The following is a 21,541-nucleotide window of genomic DNA, read 5'->3' as shown; positions in this document are numbered from 1 at the left end:
TACCTTTATTACAGTGTATTATTACATGGCGTGGCTGAATTCTAATGTAGAATGAGGTCTGTTATTTCTTGATAACAGACCGTTGCCATGCAAAACAGCGCGTTGCTATGGACGCGGAACTGACTATTTTCTTTGGCGGAAGCAATACAATCGTTTTAAAACAATAAACGCCTTTTTAAATCAATAATTTGTGTCAAATTAATTATTTATTTTTTAGGTAGCCATGTAATAAGCGGGATAATGTATAGAGAGGCGGTCGTTATAGCGAATAACAAGCCCTTCAGGCTGTCTCGTTCAGCCTGTCGGGCTTGTTATTCGCTATAACGACCGCCTCTCTATACATTATCCCTTACATAATACACTGTGCTATTATACATTTATTACAGTGAAATAACATATTGTGGTATTATATCTTTATTACAGCGTAATAATACATTGTGTTATTATACATTTATTACAATGTAATAATACATTGTGATATTATACATTTATTACTATGTAATAATACATTGTGTTATTATACCTTTATTACAATGTAAAATACATGTGTAATTATACCTTTATTACAGTGTTATTATACCTTTATTACAGTGTAATAATACATTGTGCAAGTATACCTTTATTACAGTGTTTTAAATACATTTATTTCAGAGTAATGCATTGTGTAATTATAGCTTTATTACAGTGTAATAATACATTGTGTACTTATACCTTCGTTACAGTGTAATAATATATTGTGTTATTATTAGTGCTGTCAAAGTTAGCGCGTTAATAACGCGTTAACGCAAAATCATATTAACGGCACAATTTTTTTTAACGGCTGATCAACGCAGCGCATATTTTCTGTTTGACCCGTGGCCCAACCCCTAGTTGAAGAAATGGAGATACACAGTCTTGCCAATTTAGCGACATTGCAGACCCCTTTAGCCATTTTTTTCCCTTCAAAAAAGTGGCCAAACCTTATTTAGTTTCTGAGAATCGCCGGTACTGCTCTCCCAGCACGCGCGCGCACCTCTCTCTCTCTCTCTCTCTCTCTCTCTCTCTCTGCGTCTCGTAGTATCTTTAATTCAGTTAAACACAGATATTATGTTGCTTCTCTAATTTTACATGCAAGTATAGCCGAAATCACAACACAAATATTGTCTTTATCTTATGTGTATTTGATTTCATCAGACGACGGCTCGATTATCAGGATTTTTGTGCAGATTAACGTCTTGGAAGGGAGAGCTGGTTATGTTTATTGGGTTGCATTTCAGTCACTATTTCATATTCATTCCGTTGTTTGACAAAAGAAACAGTAAAATATACCAATGAAAACAGTTTTATTCAGAATTTAGCTTCATTAAAATGGGCACAGAGACAGACAAACTAATGTAATAATAAATAATAAATGTACATTTAGCATTTTCAGAAGAGCTGCCCTGTCATGCAAAAATCTAAGCATGTTTGTGTTAGTAAATTGCTCAGTGCAAAGAAAGAGAATAATTAGAATCTGGTATTTCTTTGTTCTTTCTACATGTGTCTAATAGACATGAACAAGTTCTTTGAAAAACATCTATGACCTTGAAACATGTCTTGTCTTCATGCTCTATGTTGACTATGGTTTCAATAATAAACAGGCATTTGCATAAAGCATCCATATTTATCCATGCCCATGTTGATTTAGAGTATTACAAACTTGAAAAGTTTTAATTTAAGGTACATTTAGAACAAATAAAAAATGTGCGATGAATTGCGATCAATCGCGAGTTAACTCATAACAATCATGCGATTAATCGCTATTACATTTTTTTATCGATTGACAGCCCTAGTTATTATACCTTTATTACAATGTAATACATTGTGTAATTATACCTATATTACAGTGTAATATAAATGTGTAATTATACCTTTATTAAAGTGTGATAATACCTTTATTACAGTGAAATTATACATTGATCACCACATTTCTCAACACATTAAGTAATTTTACGATGCGATAAGGGCTCCCCCTCCCTACAAAAGCCAGTTTAACCACTGTCTAAGATATCAATAATCCTTTCACAGGTCTACATCTGCCGTGTGTTTACATTATACACATAAAGTTTGAAGCAAATCGGGTAAAAGTAAGAGGGTGACTTCAAAGCATTTTGAAAGTGACACACTTCCTGCTGCCAGTTGGTGGCGCTATAACTTTGACTCACAATAGTCACATCCATGTGATCGGCCTCTTACAACGAACAAACTGCGGAAGTTTTATCAAGATCAGTTAATGTATGCAGAAGTTATAACACTTCCTGTGTCCCATTATTCGCCATAAATTCATTTCCTCGCCACGGCCAAACCGTTCGAGATATCAAAAATCTGTTCTCAAGAATTCATCCTCAATGTCTTGACTTTATTCTCACTGAGTTTGGTGGCGATCGGATGAAATCCCTAGGAGGAGTATTTCACATTCCATTGTATGCGTTTTCCAAACAAGGTATAATAACCGACTTCCTGTTGGGCTTTTGTAAAACTTAGAGCACGAAAGTTGTTCGGCCCGATGAGATCTATATGTGTACTGAGTTTCTGTCACATGCCTGTCCTGTCTTGTGTAGCACATGTGGTGTTTGTGTTCCTGTCACTGTTTGACCCCACCCTCCTTGTTATCTCATTATTGGTTTCATTTGCCCCACCTGTTGTTCCTTATTACCTGCCTGATTTGTCCCTTTTATAAGTTCCTTTGTGTTTGCAGTCTGGGTCGGATCGTTGTCTTGTTAACGTCTCCCGCTTTCCCGTGAAACCCCGGTATGTTGCTTTGTAGTTGTATTTTTGGTTATTTCATGTTTTCCCCCTTGAGGGTTTTTGTTTCATTTCATGTTTCTTTTATTTAATAAATATTCTTTCTGCACTTGAGTCCTCTCCTTTAGTTTTTCTTTAGTTATACGTGACAGAACGATCCGACCATGTTAAGGACTCAGCAGAAAGATTCACGACACCCACCAGGCCCTCCTGTCTCGTGCCCCCACTACGATCGCATTATTCGTTTTCAGACACTAAGTGCCCTCCGCCAACAAGGGGCTGACCTGAGGAAGTTCGCGGGTGAATTCCTTGGAGCGGCGGAGGGTTTAAAACTTAATGACGGGCCTCTAAAGGACCTCTTCTTTTACGCACTCAATGAGCCCATGGACTGGGTTCTCAGGAGGGCGTATGATTGCTGTACGTTTGAGGCTATGGTGGAGGGTCTCGCTCGCTTGCAGGAGCGAGAGGCCAGGAAGAGGGTCCCAGTTCCGGTGGCCTCAGTGCCGGTGGTCCCGAGTCCAGTGGTCCCAGTTCCGGTGGTCCCGAGTCCAGTGGTCCCAGTTCCAGTGGCCCCAGTTCCAGTGGTCTCGAAACGGAGGAGGAAGAGGAAGACTCCCTCCGTGACTGTTCCGGTGGTCCCTGTTCCGGTGGTCCCTGTTCCGGTGGTCCCTGTTCCGGTGATCCTGCTCGCACTGCCTGCACCACCTCAGCGATCCGTCACGTCTGCCCAGCCAGAGACTGTTCACGTCACGTCTGCCCAGCCAGAGACTGTTCACGTCACGTCTGCCCAGCCAGAGACTGTTCACGTCACGTCTGCCCAGCCAGAGACTGTTAACGTCACGTCTGCCCAGCCAGAGACTGTTCCTGAGCCTATGTCTTCGGACAAGATGGTCGTCGCTGCCGCCGAGCCTGTTCACGTCACGCCTGCCGAGCCTGTGTCCCCTGACAAGATGGCCGCCGTCGAGCCTATGTCTTCGGACAAGATTGCCGCCGCCGAGCCTGTTCACGTCACGCCTGCCGAGCCTGTGTCCCCTGACAAGATGGCCGCCGTCGAGCCTGTGTCTTCGGACAAGATTGCCGCCGCCGAGCCTGTTCACGTCACGCCTGTCGAGCCTGAGTCCCCTGACAAGATGGCCGCCGTCGAGCCTGTGTCTGAGCCGGTGGTGTCTGTTCCTGAGCCCTCAGTGACCGCGACACTGGCCATTATGGCCACAGCCATGTGGTGTGTGTGGGCTACGCACACACTTGAGCCGGTGGTGTCTGTTCCTGGGCCGGCGGTGTCTGTTCCTGAGCCAGTGTCTGTTCCTGAGCCGGAGCCAGTGTCTGTTCCTGAGCCGGAGCCAGTGTCTGTTCCTGAGCCGGAGCCAGTGTCTGTTCCTGAGCCGGAGCCAGTGTCTGTTCCTGAGCCGGAGCCAGTGTCTGTTCCTGAGCCGGAGCCAGTGTCTGTTCCTGAGCCGGAGCCAGTGTCTGTTCCTGAGCCGGAGCCAGTGTCTGTTCCTGAGCCGGAGCCAGTGTCTGTTCCTGAGCCGGAGCCAGTGTCTGTTCCTGAGCCGGAGCCAGTGTCTGTTCCTGAGCCGGAGCCAGTGTCTGTTCCTGAGCCGGAGCCAGTGTCTGTTCCTGAGCCTGTTCCTGAGCCTGTTCCTGAGCCTGTTCCTGAGCCTGTTCCTGAGCCTGTTCCTGAGCCTGTTCCTGAGCCTGTTCCTGAGCCTGTTCCTGAGCCTGAGCCTGTTCCTGAGCCTGTTCCTGAGCCTGTTCCTGAGCCTGTTCCTGTTCCTAAGCCTGTTCCTGAGCCTGTTCCTGTTTCTATGTCTGTTCCTGGGCCGGTGGGGCCAGTTCCAGTGCCCGAGCCGGTGGTGCCAGTTCCAGTGCCCGAGCCAGTGGTGCCAGATCCAGTGCCCGAGCCGTTGGTGCCAGTTCCAGTGCCCGAGCCGTTGGTGCCAGTTCCAGTGCCCGAGCCGTTGGTGCCAGTTCCAGTGCCCGAGCCGGTGGTGCCAGTTCCAGTGCCCGAGCCGGTGGTGCCAGTTCCAGTGCCCGAGACGGTGGTGCCAGTTCCAGTGCCCGAGCCGGTGGTGCCAGTTCCAGTGCCCGAGCCGGTGGTGCCAGTTCCTGTGCCTGAGCCCTGGCCGCCCGAGGGGTCGTCTCCGCCGTGGCCGCCCGAGGGGAAGTCTCCGCCGTGGCCGCCCGAGGGGTCGTCTCCGCCGTGGCCGCCCGAGGGGTCGTCTCCGCCCTGGCCGCCCGAGGGGTCGTCTCCGCCCTGGCCGCCCGAGGGGTCTTCTCCGCCCTGGCCGCCCGAGGGGTCTTCTCCGCCCTGGCCGCCCGAGGGGTCTTCTCCGCCCTGGCCGCCCGAGGGGTCTTCTCCGCCCTGGCCGCCCGAGGGGTCGTCTCCGCCCTGGCCGCCCGATGGACTCTCTGTTCCGCCCTGGCCGTCCGATGGACTCTCGGCTCCACCCTGGCCTCCAGAACTGTTCATTTTCCCTGCCCCACCCTGGTCTGTCTCTTTTGTTCCCCCTGTCCCACCCTGGTCTGTCTTTCCTGTTCCCCCTGTCCCCCCCTGGTCTGTCTTTCCTGTTTCCCCTGTCCCACCCTGGTCTGTCTTTCCTGTTCCCCCTGTCCCGCCCTGGTCTGTCCCGCCCTGGTCTGTCCCTCCCGTCCCGCCCTGGTCTGTCCCTCCCGTCCCGCCCTGGTCTGTCCCTCCCGTCCCGCCCTGGTCTGTCCCTCCCGTCCCGCCCTGGTCTGTCCCTCCCGTCCCGCCCTGGTCTGTCCCTCCCGTCCCTTGTGGAGCGTCTGGTAGCCGCTCCTTAAGGAGGGGGTAATGTCACATGCCTGTCCTGTCTTGTGTAGCACATGTGGTGTTTGTGTTCCTGTCACTGTTTGACCCCACCCTCCTTGTTATCTCATTATTGGTTTCATTTGCCCCACCTGTTGTTCCTTATTACCTGCCTGATTTGTCCCTTTTATAAGTTCCTTTGTGTTTGCAGTCTGGGTCGGATCGTTGTCTTGTTTACGTCTCCCGCTTTCCCGTGAAACCCCGGTATGTTGCTTTGTAGTTGTATTTTTGGTTATTTCATGTTTTCCCCCTTGAGGGTTTTTGTTTCATTTCATGTTTCTTTTATTTAATAAATATTCTTTCTGCACTTGAGTCCTCTCCTTTAGTTTTTCTTTAGTTATACGTGACAGTTTCATATTATTACATGCAAGCTTGTTTGATTTATGGACCAAGTTTTTGGACCCCATTCCAGGGGGCGCTGTCGAGCCCCCCTGCCATGCCCCGGTACCAACTTCAGCCCGGCCCTGATGGCCGCAGGTTCTGACGTGTGTGCAAAATTTCAACAGTTTTTGAGCATGTTAAGGGCCCCAAAAGTGGCAAAAAGGCAAAAAAAAAAAAATAATGAAGAAAAAAAATAATCCTTACGAAAACAATAGGGCCTTCGCCCTTTCAGGGCTTGGGCCCTAAAAATTACATTTTGATTATGCCAGCCAAAAAGAACCAATTTGATAGCAAACCCTTACATTTTCTAAAGACTGTCTCTGGAAACTATCTACATAACTGATGTCACGAAAGTTCACTGAAGTGCAGACATGTACACATTTTAAAAACATTGTGATAAAAGCAATGAGTAACCATGTATATTAATGTCCCACCATTCATGAACATTAACAAAGTGGCAGAACGTCAGCAAATTTAAATGACCATATACTGTTCCTGTTTTTAAAAGATAATTAACTTGGGCTCATGCTTTGCTTTGTTAATGCTGTGAGAAACAAAATATATATTTTGAAAGGTCATAATGAGTCTTGCTATGCAAACACTGAATCTTTACCATTAGTATAAGCAGGGTTTGAAACTTTTTCACCAACCGACCAATTTGGCTACAAAATTTTTAAGTTACCGGACATTCAGGACTTCTAATAGCCAACAAAAAAAGAAGAACAAATTAACCAGATTTACTACGTCACAGCTTATATACATACATATATACATAGAATTTTCTTCTAGAATGATCATTTTTCTCAAGCTCGTATATTTAAGTTCCATAATTTCATTTAAGTGGCAATGCAAATTACCTATTAATTGTCATTTAAGTGAAATTACTTAAACATACTCACTGCCCAAACATGATCAGACAAAGAAATAGCCAGGCCCCAAACCCACACCATTAGCTAAGCTGTTGGCAGGCAGATCGGGATGCTCAAACAAACACAGCAATGTTTTGACAGCAACACAAGAGCCATAGACACAAACTGTGCAACACTTTTACAGGAAAACAACCTACAAAAGGCTTATTAATATTAAAATTGCCTAAGACAATTAAAATAATGCATTAACAATAATAAAAAAAACACACAAAGATAACACACTTCACATTTAAAGTATGCTAAATGCATATATAAAAGTGCATGCATATATTGAAGTCCTAAAGTCTGTGGTTAATGATAAGATATTATGTTATCTATGTGTCAATACAAAGTTAAATTCCAGTGCAATTGTATGACAAAGAAAAAATGACTGTCATGTCTCATGTGGCTCTTGTGCACTACTCAGATGCTTTCAGCTATGAATAAATTCAGTAATACTAAGAAGTGACTGTGGGTGGCACTGTTTCTATGGTGATCAGCCCACAGCCCCTCCTTCTTTCTCTTCCTCTCTCTCTCCATCTGCCTATGATTGGTTGCTGAGGGTTAAGCAAGCAAAGTGACATCTTTACCCATAATCCTTTGCCCCATTCAGTCAAGCTTTTGTGCACCGGGAAATTCAGCAGTGAAGGCATGGCAAATGTATTCTCCATTCTACTCATCCGCTCATATAATAAGGGTGAGTATTATATACATTAAATAATATTCATCCTCAGTCTTTGTATGGTGGTGGGCTTCCTCTTATTCACAGGCTTTATATATTAGTGTGATATCACAAAAATATTTCATAAGAAATGTAGATAAAGCAACATCCCTTTAGGCAAATTCATGCCATGAAACATTTTAAAAATTTTAAACACTTTAGAAATGACAATATAACATTAAACTGGTAAAACTGGTTTCCACATATTACTTAAACTCAAACTGCCCAACTGCTATTAAGACACATCTTACATTAGACTTCATTGTTCCAAGAACCATATTTGAAGGTTTGTCTCTGTCATTCACTCATAACATATTTATTCATAAAGTATATGACTCATAACTGTAATATAAAGTGACCCGAGATCTGTCTCTATACAACCTGCAAGACTTGATAAAGACTGTATGACTAAAATCAAGAAGAGTGGATAGGACAACTTACAGTTTGCAGAATAAACTGGTTTCCTGGACGGCTCCTTTGTTATTTATTGACAAAACAATCTCTCTCTCTCTCTCTCTCTCTCTCTCTCTCTCTCTCTCTCTCTCTCTCTGCTACTTCCTGTTAGGGGTCTAGACACCACAATAAATTATTATTATTAAATTATTATTATTAATGCAAATTAAACACACACACATAAAAAGAAATTTGCAGATATTCGATCGTATAAACATTTTTATTAAACCATTGTCAGGTTTCAACGTTAAAATCTCATGTGATCTATGTGAGGTTCCATGGGACCTTTATTTAAAAAGCAGAACAGAGATAAAAAGCACCCTGCAGAAATGTGTGTGTAAATCATATTTCACACAATTTTTCACAGTATAATGCCATGGATCCTGGAAGTAGCATGAACAACAGCATGCTGAGAGTAACATTTTTAGACACTACATGCCATTGCACATCTCTGCATTGCCTGAAACAAAGAGCCACTTCTAAAACTAGTTCTCTTTAAAACTAAAATTATATTAACATTGAAATGTGCTAAAATGTGGCTCGCGTTACACTACTCAGTCCAATCTATAAATCATTTAACTAGTTCAAATGAAACTTTGATTCCATTAATTTCATTATTTTTCATGGAACAATCTGATGTGCGAAATGTTTTTGCTCCGTCTGATAAGAATCAGTAAAAGATTGCCAGGATGCTCTGCTATTAATCAATACATAACATTACAAACTAGCATATTTTTAACCCAGGAGTGACACAACACTTCTGCCTTCTGTTCTTACAGCCTATGAAAACCACTGACGCTGGAATGAGGGACTGCCTCAAGGTTTTTGCAAACTGAAGCATGGACTTGCACCACTGCTTTTCATTTAGCCGGTGGGAAGTGGGGTAAAGAGGTTAGTGCATAAATTGACATTCAATTTATAACTTCATTTCTATTCTTTAAGAGACCACTTATTCAGGTGAGTGTTGTATTTAATAGTTGCTCACTTAGATTGTGGCAATTCCTCTCTTAAAATCAGACACCTTGACCACATCAAGGACAACTGCAGAGGAAAACTAAATAGTTGTTAATGCCAGTTCAAATATAATAAACTTTATTAGACGTCATCATGGAAAATGGTCTTATCTAAGTGGTGATTTTACGACCCTCCAATAAAAAGGCAATTATGACATAAATAGCATGCAAGCATAGTTCACTTTGATTCCAGACGTCTTTCATTGTCAAGAAGGACAGGCACATCCAAACATAGATGCCTGCCACATTGACATGAAGAGGATTTAATGGGACAAGGAATCAAAAAGAAATGTTTGGTGAGATTTTTCTTTGAACTAATTAGTAATTGGACGTTTTCACTCAAGAATTGCTTTGAATAGCCCCATCCCTTCACTTAAATCAATGTGCCACATACATCTGACCTTGTCATTTGTGGAGTGGGGGTTGTCACTTTTATCAATGATTATTAAAGGCAATGGATTTTATCATCATTGCCACCATAAAAGAGTTGTATAAGCACAATACATTGTGCATACTAAATCCTAATAATAATTCTGGTGATGTAGATGAGATCAAGCTTTTGTTTCTTAGTTTCGCTTTAGTCTGTAGATCAAGCAGCTGTAGAGGCTGTGAAAAGAGAAGCATGTGAGAATCATTTATAATGATTGGTGAACGCTGTCTGTAAAACCTCTGATAATTGTGTTAACTTGTGTGACTAATTATTGACTTGAAACAGCCAAAAAAAGAAAATGGAGAAAACTGTATTCCATTCAGACTTGTTCTAAGCACAGCGATTAATCAGTTACCCCTATTTAACTGACATCCAGTTTGATCTTTAAGGGAGATCACTTACTGATCAAAGGTCTTTGTCCCTTTTTCAGGAGCTGTGTTAAAAGCCTCATCAGTGCTTGGGTCACTCATCACTGGAAGCCATGGAGGACCTAAACTCTGTGACTGTGGGCCCACTAAAGCGCCGAGTACGACAGAGGAGAAGGATTCATGAGATTATCAAGACCAAGTTGCAGCGAAACCTCTCCTGCTCGGGACCTAAAGTGAAGAGGACTCTAACAGGCTTCTTCCCTGTAGTTAAATGGCTTCCAAAGTACAAGGTAAAGGAATATATATGGGGAGATCTGATGTCTGGGCTCATAATTGGCATAATACTGATCCCTCAAGCCATTGCGTACTGCCTGCTGGCCGGCTTGGACCCTATCTATGGCTTGTACACATCGTTTTTTGCAAACATCATATACTTTTTCATGGGGACGTCAAGACATGTTTCTGTGGGCATCTTCAGCCTCATGAGTCTGATGGTTGGACAAGTTGTGGATCGAGAGGTTTACCTCGCAGGCTTTGATTTGAATGACGACAGTACAAAAAACGCATTTGGGTTAAATGTCACTGGGGAAACCAACACCACTGCTGTCAACTTGAAGATCACGGCACTTAATATGGAATGTGGAAAAGAATGCTACGCCATTAGCATTGCCACCGCTTTAACTTTACTCGCTGGAGTCTACCAGGTACGTACATGTTCTGGCAAGGTCTAAGAAATTTGCTAAATGTACTTTATGACTTCAGAAATGTGTTGTAACCATCAAACAAAAAGATGCAAAATACATGTGAGTGGACATATCTTAATCATTATTTTAAATAAATAAATCAGGAATAAGGTGTCAAAAAGTGGGAGCACTGTCATAAAAAGGTCAAATCTGATAATTTAAGAGACTTATAAGAGATATATTAAAAATATATAATATTAATAATCTTAATAATGACATCTTCCAAATGAATAATATGATTTATATTTACATTCTTACTATATGCCCCCCAAAAATATCCACATACATAAGTTTAAAAAGCTCATTATAAAAGAGGTGTATTTAAGTCATTGTACATATGAACTGTATTTTTTATTTACTTCTAAATGAATACATTGGAAAAAAAATCTATGTCATGTCGTTGACCTGAAGGTGTATTGTTTTCTCTCCTAAGGTGTTGATGGCTGTTCTCAGGCTGGGGTTCGTCTCCGTTTATCTCTCTGCTCCTATGCTCGATGGCTTTGCCACTGGGGCATCTTGTACTATCCTCACTGTTCAGGCAAAGTACCTGCTTGGCCTTAAGATCCCTCGACACCAAGGCTACGGCACAGTGGTGGTCACCTGGATCAACATCTTCAAGAACATCCACAAAACCAACTTCTGTGACTTAATAACAAGTGCCATTTGCATCATAGTGCTGGTTGCAGGAAAAGAGATCCAGGATCGCTACAAAGACCGTTTGAAGATACCACTGCCCACAGAACTGGTGGTAGTAGCAGTTGCCACGATAGTTTCCCATTTTGCTGATTTAAACGGGCAGTTTAGCTCCAGTATCTCAGGTGCCATTCCAACTGGTTTCATTCCTCCAAAGGTACCAAGCGTAGAACTGATGCCCCGGGTAGCATTTGATGCCATTCCATTAGCGGTCATTAGTTTCGCGTTTACCGTTTCTCTATCGGAGATGTTTGCTAAAAAGAACGGCTACACGGTTAGGCCCAATCAAGAAATGATAGCAATTGGGTTCTGCAATATAATTCCTTCATTTTTCCATTCTTTCACTACAAGTGCTGCCCTTGCGAAAACTATGGTGAAGGACTCGACAGGTTGCCAGACTCAGGTCTCCAGCATAGTGAGTGCCTTAGTGGTTCTTCTAGTCCTCCTCTTCTTTGCACCATTTTTCTACGCCCTGCAGAAATGTGTCCTCGCCTGCATCATCATCGTCAGTCTGCGGGGCGCCCTCCGCAAATTTCGAGACGTCCCTAAACAATGGCGTGAGAGCAAGATTGAGGCGATTGTCTGGTTGGTGACCATGGGCTCAACTGCTCTAATAAGCGTGGAGCTTGGATTGCTGATCGGAGTGGTCTTCTCTATGATCTGTGTGGTGGTCCAGACTCAGAATCCTAAGGTTTCGTTACTGGGACAAATTGAACAAACCAATGACTATGAGGACATGGAAGAGTATGATAATCTCTCGCCCATTCCAAAAGTGAAGATCTTTCGTTTTCAGGCGCCTCTTTTCTACGCCAATAAAGACTTCTTTTTAAAGACTTTGTATAAAGCAACTGATCTTGAGCCATTCCTTGAAATAACCCGCAGGAGAAAACTGGAGAAAAAAGCTAGAGAAAAAGCTGTGAAGAAGACTGATAGCGTAGATCAAACAAATGGAGATGTAAGTGTAAGCTTGATTTCAAAAGACTTAGATTTTCATACTATCATCTTGGATTGCTCCTGCATCTCCATAATCGACACAACAGGAGTGAGCACCTTCAAAGCGGTTTTAAAAGACTATAAAGAAGTTGGCATTAATGTAATTCTAGCTTGCTGCAACACAACCATAATAGATTCTTTAAGGAGAGGCTCTTTCTTTGGGGCTGGTGACAAAGACATGGAAACACTGTCATTTCATACCATCCAGAGCGCTGTAGGTTTTGCTACTGGTACGACACAACCGGTTAATGACTCGTCTGTGTAATGTGTCCACAAATGGGCCTCAAGAGCTGAAAAAAACAAAAAAAACAAAAAAAAACCTTTCTATTAAAACATTTTAAACATGAAATTCAACTCCTGGAAAATTATCTCATGTTGAACAAGTTTATGAAAGCATCAACTGATGGCACAAAAATTCCACTCCCGTTTGAATATGAATATTCTGAATATTGAGCTACTGTACAAATTCAGGGGTTATGATTATACACTGTAAGACAAAATTGCATTTATGTCTCATTAACTTTTTTAGCTGTTTTTGTGATATATTTCTAATGACAAACTAATCCCTCAAAAATATGTGTAAAATTTAAACACAGGAGGACCATGAGAAGGCAATACGGAGTTGTGATTTTAAGTTAGCCTATACTACTGTATTTTATATGTGAACATGTTTTTTATGGTTTTCTTGGGAAATAAAAGTGAATGATGATTTTCACCTGGAGAAGTGATTATATTTTAAACCTGTGTCAATAACTATTATTTGGACTTCACCATTTGGATACACTTGCTACCTCAAGGTTCATACTTGTATTTAGCTACATATGCACATGAATATTGTAAAGCAGGGGGTTAGCTATATATTTTTCAGACAAATGATGCCTTGAGAGGAGAGACGGAGCAAGAATCCCCTGATAAATATTGTATAAAACCACATAATAATATTTTTTACATATTTTGTTGTGTGTTCACATTCAAAAACGTTTCAATTTCAGTACTTTATAATATATGTTATTGTGCTACTTGTTTTCAGTTAACATTCATTGTACTATTGTTTACTCAATTCATTTTGAGAGAAAACAATCATAGTTGGACCCCCTGCAGACCTAACGTTAGTTTAAAACCCCAAATGCCAATGTTTTGGCCAAGAAACACACACAAAAGTGTCATTACAGCTTACTGTTACCTGATTTGAAGATTCTCCACAGACTGCAGATTGTGTAAGTTAGTTTGCAGGCTACCTGGCTGCACGGTTCATCATTTGTTCAGTTCTTTTACAACAAATGTGTAGTTTCTTATCTATTATGTTTAGCGGAGCAAAGGTCCACAGGTTATCTGAAGGTTATTCCAATCTGTTTTATCACACTAACATCATAAAGGTTGTGACGAAAAAAAAAAAAAAAGATTGGAGCAAAGGTCCACAGGTTATCTGAAGGCTATTCCAATATTTTATCACACTAACATTCAAAAGGTTGTGATGAAAACCAAACAAACGTAGTTATCATAAATCACTACGGAATGCGTTTGATTATTATGATAAGGAAACTATTCCGCTCCAGGACGCAAAGTGGCGCACTACTACAGACGCTATATGAGTCTGTTGTCTTCTCACACTCAACCCAGTGAAGGAGACAAGAAGACGTCACGTCAGTTGCGATTCAAATTTTTGCCGCTCACTGGCTGCGGGGGAGAGACCACTGTCATTAATTTTTATAGGTCGTATTATATTTAGTTTATCGACGGAGTTGTGCGTTAATACGGTACAACGATGTCTTGTCGAAGAAGGTAAGTGTGTATACGGGGAGACTGTTAAACATCGCGAGATTAAATTATAGTATGGCCGTGTCTCATTATCTGGTAATTTATTTACTGTGGCTGGCAGTGGCAACATAAAACGCATGCTAGTTACATAACCGACCTAACTACATGCATTTGTGTAATCCAGCGAGTTTTATTGAAGCTTTAAAAACTTTTTTGGTGTTCATTTAACACTTTTAAATGGATAGTTTAGCCAAAAAATATGATAATAATAAAAGCAGTAATAAACATCCTGTCATCATTTGCTCACCCTCATGTTGTTCCAGAACTGTGTAACATTCTTCTGAACACAAAAGGAGATCATTCATTTTCATTGTTTTGCAAAAAGATAAAAATGAAAGTGAATTGATACTGAGACTTTCAGCCCCAAACCTCAAAATCAATATCCTTCAATATTCATTTAATCTCATTTATTTGCTTTTTTTTTCATGAGCAGTGAGGCTCTGGCATTCTCTCTTGTGACTGAGATCAATCATGCGATGGCCAGGCTTGTAGACATATGGGACAGCATCGGCATCATGGAAGAACAGAGAGTGGAGCGAATGCAAACTGTGAAAAAGCATATAGATGTAAGTTATGCCTTTGCAGACATCACATCCCTCACATATTTAGGCTTTATACTTACTCTTAATTATACATGTTCTCTAGGGGCTTTTACATTCCATGATCATGGAGGAAGAGGCCTTAAGACACCGCATTAGAACCGATATCATTGCTTCCCAGAAACAATTGGATACCCTGTGCTTGGAACTGACAGTGGAGCCGTACAAAGTAAGACATTTGGATTCAGCCATAGACTTTATTCATTCATTTATTGAAAAAGTTTACTAAAGCTGCTAAATATTACAAAATATTAGATTAATGATTTTCCACCTTTGTTTAGTTAAAATTTAATTTAGTTACTTTATAATGCTGTTTATTATGTTAAAATAACAAAATCAACACACATCAGGTATTTTAAACTATTAAGGTATGTCTCAATTTTGGTCATTTTTTTTCCGGAGAATTTCCAACTTTGTATGCTATTCATGGAAAGTTCCTGTTTTTCTTTTATGGTTATCCTGCAATCTTTTATAGTTTGAGGAAGATCTTACAGTTCTGCAGTTGGAGAAGAACCTTCGGTGCTGTGTGGATTCTCTTCTAAAGGAGAAGAATGAACGTTTGAGTGAGCTGAGCGATTTGAAGAAGCAGGACGAGGAGTTGTGCGTGACTCTGTGCGCTACCCCATACTACATTCCTTCGGGAAGTGTGCCCTCTCGAACCCAGCTGCAGGAACTCCAGGATCATGTCGAGAAACTCGGCAAAGAAAAAGTATGTATCCTTTCTCCTTTTGAAAGTGTTCTGAACACTCATGAGTTTCTGTCCTGGATGCTTTTGTTATTTTAGCTCTGTGTTTGTAGGAGAGCAGGGTGAAGGTATTCTCTGGGCTCAGGGAGGACATCAGGACTTTAATGGACGAGATGGGACATGAACCAGAGAGCAGTCTGGAACGGGAGTCCATATGCCCCGACACTGACATTTTTCTGCTCACACATGACAATATCAAAGCCTTGAAACTGCTGCTCAGCCAGGTGCTACACTTTAATCATTTTATTTTAAAAAGTAGTTTCAGTTTTGAAAATGTAATTGTTTTATCTGATTTGGGTGGTTAGAAGATTTAAAGATACCACACCATACCTAGTGGTGCCATCTATCGGTTACGTACAGAACAACTTCAGCCATGGTCCAAAATGAACATGCCAAATGCAAATAAAAATCACTGCAGAGCATATAAAACTGGTATATTTGCTAGCTGGTCAATAACTATTATTATGAAATACATATTTTTTTTTTTTACAGTGCACTAGTATATTACATATATTAACTTATTTAATTTTAATATAATAATTTTACTAATGATTGTTGTTGTATGATCAGCTATGTGCCTGTGGTGGGGGTATTCCAGAAAGCAGATTATGTGACTTACATGGGTGCGTTTTACTCTAAGCGGATAACCTTAACTTTCAGTTCCAAAACCTGAGGTAACAATGTCAGTAGCCATCGCGACTTATTCTCTGAACATAACCTGCTCCGGTTAGTTTACTTCAGAGGTATTCAGCGCATGCGTGGCCTATTGATTTTGGAACCTGTGTAGCAAGGTTTGGGTTAATCAACCAAGAGTTCACGGTGTGTATCATAAGTTAACCTTGATTTCTGGAATAATAATAATAATAATAAAAAAATTTATTCCACACAGCTTGAAATGAAGAAGGAATCCTTGATTTCAGCTCGTGACAAACTCAAGGAGCGAGCTACGAGCCTGTGGAATCGTCTGAGTTGTCCTGAGCCGGAAGGCGAGGTGTTCCGAAAGGCTGCGATGAGCACTCTCTCTGATGATATCAGGCGGGTAAGAGCTTTTCCATCTAAACCACAGGATGTCATTTCAGAGCACTAGAACCCTGTCGTAGATCTTAACTCTCCTTGTGGTTTACCAGCAAATCCTAATGGAGTGCATTTCCTCTTCCAGTGGCGGGGCTGTGTGGAACATCTGGAGAAACTGCAAATGGCTCGACTGGAGGAGGTGGTTGAGAAGGTCCGACAGGAGCTTGTGGTTCTATGGGACAAATGCATGTTTGGACCAGAACAGAGAGAGCTGTTCAATGTTCACTTCTGTGATAGTAAGTTACCCAAAACTTAAAAGCAGTCAAGTCATTTAAATATATTTAAAGGGATAGTCCACCCAAAAATGAAAATTCTGTCATTGTTTACTCACCATCAGGGTTGTTCCAAACCTGTATGACTTTCTTACTTCTGCTGAACACAAAAGAAGATATTTTGAAGAATATCGGTTACCAAATAATTGGAGTATTATTATTTTTTTTTATGTCAATGGGGCCTTGGGGACTGCTTGACTTCAAATGAATATGACCCTTTACAATAGATAATTACAATGAACTCTGTTGGATAAAATCCTTTATTCACCTGGTGAATATTAATAATAATGCCATCTTCATGTCGCTTTTACAACATTTCAGATCCCTCGGTTGTTGCCATCTCCGGAAAGCCAAGGCAATGTTGATTCTCGTTTAATTATGAGCTCTGTCTCGTTATCTTTTTGCCAGCAGACTCCTCTGTTCTGGAATTTTTTAATTTTTTTAATGGTTGATTCCGTGGAGGTGGAGAAGATTTAGCGTGCTCCATGCCAACCTTTCTCGCTCGTTGTGACAACTAACCCATTCCACTCCCACACCAAACACACATCAAAGTAACTGGAGCAAACTTTTTTATATTTACGGATATAATTAGATGCGCACAGGCGAGTGACACATGTACGCAATTTCCCGCCTGGTCTAAAATATTAACACTTATAATAGGTGACCGCAGCACTTACCGTAGTGAATCAAGGCCCGTACACACCGGGATGAATATCGGCGCGCGTTATTCACCAGCGTTTTTCAACGCGTTTTTTGTGTTCACACCCAAGCGATTTTCGAGTGAACATGCAAATTCATTCCCTGACATTAGATGGCGCTTAATACCACTCCATAACAGTTCTCTTTTATCAAGATTTTTGTAGTCGCTGTCGCGTTTGTCACAGTTCTTTATGTTCCGACACCAACGAGACCAGCAGCTCTACATTCATCTTGCCTTGCATCTTCCTCGTCTTATTTCTTCCCGGCAGTGTTTAGACGCTACTCGGCATATATCTTCTTCGCCGTTACGTATGTGTGCTCGGCAAGACCGTTTTGTGTTTGAGCGCCCCCAAGTTGTGTTTTACTGTAACTTCAGAAGCTCCAGACACGTGAGCAAAAGCGCCAATCTCATTGGTCGGATAGTTTTTGACGCGGCGCGTCAAACCAAAAAAAACGAACCCGAGGCGTTTTTTAAAAAATTACGCTTTTACGCGTGGCGTTTTTCGCGTCGGTGTGCACACTCACATTGGCGCCCTTTGTTTAGTCACGAGGCGTTAAACGTCGCGAATATCACGCGCGAAATTCGTCCCGGTGTGAACAGGCCTTCAGGTTAAGACACTTTTTTTGGAGGAAGGATTGATGATTTATCGACTCAATATTTAAATTGTTAATTTTGAACAAAAAAGTAACATTAGTTTAGCTTTAATTCCTGGCTTTTCTCAGCAAATTAATTTGAATGAATTCATTACTATTTTATGGAAATAGTTTAAATGTTGTAAAGATTAGCAACCCTATTTAAAATCATTAAATACAAATATCCGTCAATAAAAATTGACTCCTTGCTAATGGAAAAGGGCTTTAACTTCATTCTGGTTGAACAGATCACTACACCGAGGAACTGCTGGCCCTCCATGACACGGAGCTGCTGAGAATGATGGCTTTCTATGAGGCAGCACAACCCATACTGGAGGACCTAGAGAAATGGAAGAGGAACTGGGCTCTCTTTCAAGAGTTTGAGGTTCTCTCTAGTCCCATGCTTACAGTCAACTCAACCTTATGTGGTTTCACACGTGTCATTTTGTTCTATACGTTTCACTTACCAGAGAAAGGCTGCGGATCCAAATCGCTTCAGTAACAGAGGAGGGTCTCTTCTCAAAGAGAGTAAGGACAGGGCCAAATTGCAGAAACTGCTGCCAAAGGTACTTAAAATAAAATGTCCTGTTTTGCAACCTCAATAATTTTAATTTTGGGGTGACCTATTCCTATTGTAAACAAGTTGTTGCTGTGAACAACAAAAACAATTGTCAATTTACCTGTGTGTTTCTACACATACAGCTGGAAGAAGAGTTGAGAGGCCGTGTGGAAGAATGGGAAAAGAATAAGGGGTCTTTCTTCCTCGTGCAAGGTCAAAGGATCATGGATTTCATCTCCAGCCAGTGGGAAGAGCATCGCTTGCTGAAAGATAAGGAGAAGAATGAACGGGCGAGTTTCACTTTATGGGTGTTTAAAATATCAGATGGCGTGACAAATATCTTACCCTGATATATTTACATACTGTTTTGTTCAGGATTTTTTTTTGTTTAGCTGTATTACACTAACCTGAATGATTCTTGCTTTCTAGATGACAAAGAAAACCGAAATCTCTCAGTTTAAAACTCCAACAAAGAGAGCCCTCGGAGCAACATATGCCACCCCCACCCCTAACAAAATTAAAAAGGTACTTGTTTTCTCACTGAGAATGTTGTGTGCAAAAACAAGGATTTTATCAAAACACATGTTCCTCTTTCAATTGTTTCAGACCCCCAATCAGCTGGCACCTCGCACTGCCACCGTTAACAGTATCAGTAGCGGTAGCAGCAGCAGCTGCTCATCCACCACGTTTCTGTGTGTGCCAGGAAGGCCTCAACTCTCTGCCAAGGTGAAAACACCTGATCGGGGCAATCAAAACTCAACTCTGTGATCAAAGCTTTTGGCTTGAGATCAGTCCGAAAGGAATGTGGTTAGACTTATAGGGTTAGTTCACCCAAAAATGAAAATTCTGGACTCGCCCTCTTGTCGTTCCAAACCGTAAGACTTTCGCTCATCTTTGGAACACAAAATAAGATCTTTTTGATGAAATCTTGAGAGCTGTCTGTCCCTCCATTGACAGCTATACAACTATCACTTTGACGCTTCAAAAAGTTCATAAAGAGATCGTAAAACTAATCCATATGAATTGAACTGTTTAATACAAATTTACTGAAGAGACACGATCGTTTTATATGATGAACAGATTGAATTTAGGCTTTTATTCACATAAACATTGATCGGCAAACATAAACAGAAGCTTAACCAAACCTGCTTGACCTCCTCTTGCTGAATCTCAAACGTGCTGCATAACACACGAGAATGAACCTCATTGGTTCTCATGCTTGAGCTTCCATTTCCCACAACTGATGTGTGAGGTGATGAATGTTTATGTGTGAATAAAAGCCTACATTCATCATATAAAGTGATCGTGTCTCTTCAGAAAATCTTGACTAAACCACTCAATTCACATGGATTAGTTTTGCTCTCTCTTTATGAACTTTTTGAAGCATCACTGTGGTAGTTGTGTAGCTGTCTATGGAGGGACAGAAATCGCTCTGATTTCATCAAAAATATCTTCATTTGTGTTCCGAGGATGAACAAAAGTCTTACGGGTTTGGAACGACATGAGGGTGAGTAAATGACAGAATTTTCATCTTTGGGTGAACTAACCATTTAAGTTCAGTGTTAGAATAGAGATGTTCCCTTAGCTAACACTAGATGACACTGTTGGATCAACAAAAATCAGTACTCTTTAAAACTGTAGGTCAAGTCTCATTTTCTTTAGTATGTTGTTGGTAGCGTCTTTACACTGAAGATCAATGATGCTTCTTAATTTTTGTGTGGTTTTGTCTGTGGTCTAACAGAGGAGCAAGACAACAGAGGCCAGCTCTGGCCCACGCGTGCCGCTGCAGGAGTTCAACAGTGACAAGAAACTGGCTCCAATGAGCTACTCAGCCTTTACCGTAAGACCAATCACTCAGTTCTAGACCACTTCCCTGGATGTATATTAACTCCAAATGGAGAATCGGTGATAGGAAGGATGCTCATTTGTGACCGCTAATTCCCCTGAGAGAGATCATTAACATTTTAAGACCCACACATAATAATGATTGTGTTCAGCTCGTAAAAATGTGTTAACAAATGTGTTGTCTTGTTTCCCATTACAGAGCGAGCTTTCCAAGAAAGCCAACAGTGATGCTTTTCTCAATTCCACCGTTAGAGACATGCTTTGAATGGGCTTTCTCCATTGTTTTTTATTATTTATTTTTTATGAGGTTTAGGTCATGAATAATCATGTCAGGATTTGAAACTGTACAGGATAAAATGATTCTCAGGTGTTTGCCTTATTTACATTTTACCAGTGCAGTGACTTTCCAACAACTTTGTATTAAAAGGCACAATTATATATATTTTTATATTGCTTTAATTGTCATTGTTTACCTATTTAGTTGGATTGTGTATATATTAGCTCATAAAAGGTCAGTCATTTCCTTGTGTATATACAGCACTTTTAATAAAATGCTTCTTTTATACATGCAAAATTGAATTTTTATTTTTGTTCTGATTTCTGCCTGGTTGAGCATAAGACTAAACATTTGACTGACCCCAAACTTTTCAATGGTAATGTATATTGTGAGTGGATGTCAACACAGTGCTTCAGAGATCTTAGCATTACTATATATCATCAGATTGAAGAGCATAAACATCTGTTGTGTACCTTAACTTCACATTTGAAATCTTCACATTCGTTTTGCAAATGGATAGTAATTTATATCTTCGATGGTCGAGTTTGAATTTTTAAGTGGCAATAGATACCTCGACATGTAATTGGCTCATTTGGGCAAAACAATGTAATGGCCTGATCAAGCTAATGCTTTCAAGGCCATATGAAGCATTACACAATTAAAATATTCTTCACCATTTAGCTGTCTCCTAGGGCCCTCCATCAAGCCGTCTGGAGCACAATGGAAA

The 21,541-nt window shown here is 41.1% G+C and overlaps 2 protein-coding genes across 2 annotated transcripts; both read left to right on the top strand.

Annotated features, from left to right (window-relative positions):
- The first annotated feature begins 7,501 nt into the window (after positions 1–7,501).
- slc26a1 (solute carrier family 26 member 1) lies at positions 7,502–13,030 on the top strand. The gene is made up of 4 exons (XM_081390099.1): positions 7,502–7,576; positions 8,833–8,944; positions 9,927–10,568; positions 11,041–13,030. The coding sequence occupies exons 3-4, from the start codon at positions 9,978–9,980 to the stop codon at positions 12,556–12,558; spliced, it is 2,109 nt and encodes a 702-aa protein (XP_081246225.1). The 5' UTR covers positions 7,502–7,576; positions 8,833–8,944; positions 9,927–9,977; the 3' UTR covers positions 12,559–13,030.
- Positions 13,031–13,909: 879 nt separating this feature from the next.
- On the top strand, positions 13,910–21,492 carry prc2 (protein regulator of cytokinesis 2). Its single transcript, XM_081390970.1, has 14 exons — positions 13,910–14,075; positions 14,545–14,677; positions 14,757–14,879; positions 15,186–15,419; positions 15,509–15,679; positions 16,345–16,494; positions 16,615–16,765; positions 18,382–18,518; positions 18,604–18,699; positions 18,836–18,982; positions 19,122–19,217; positions 19,299–19,418; positions 20,434–20,532; positions 20,737–21,492. The coding sequence occupies exons 1-14, from the start codon at positions 14,059–14,061 to the stop codon at positions 20,800–20,802; spliced, it is 1,740 nt and encodes a 579-aa protein (XP_081247096.1). The 5' UTR covers positions 13,910–14,058; the 3' UTR covers positions 20,803–21,492.
- Positions 21,493–21,541: the final 49 nt, after the last annotated feature.

Source organism: Scardinius erythrophthalmus, assembly GCF_964197995.2.
Source record: "Scardinius erythrophthalmus genome assembly, chromosome: 17".
Taxonomy (NCBI): domain Eukaryota; kingdom Metazoa; phylum Chordata; class Actinopteri; order Cypriniformes; family Leuciscidae; genus Scardinius; species Scardinius erythrophthalmus.
This window is presented reverse-complemented; position numbering and strand designations above follow the sequence as displayed.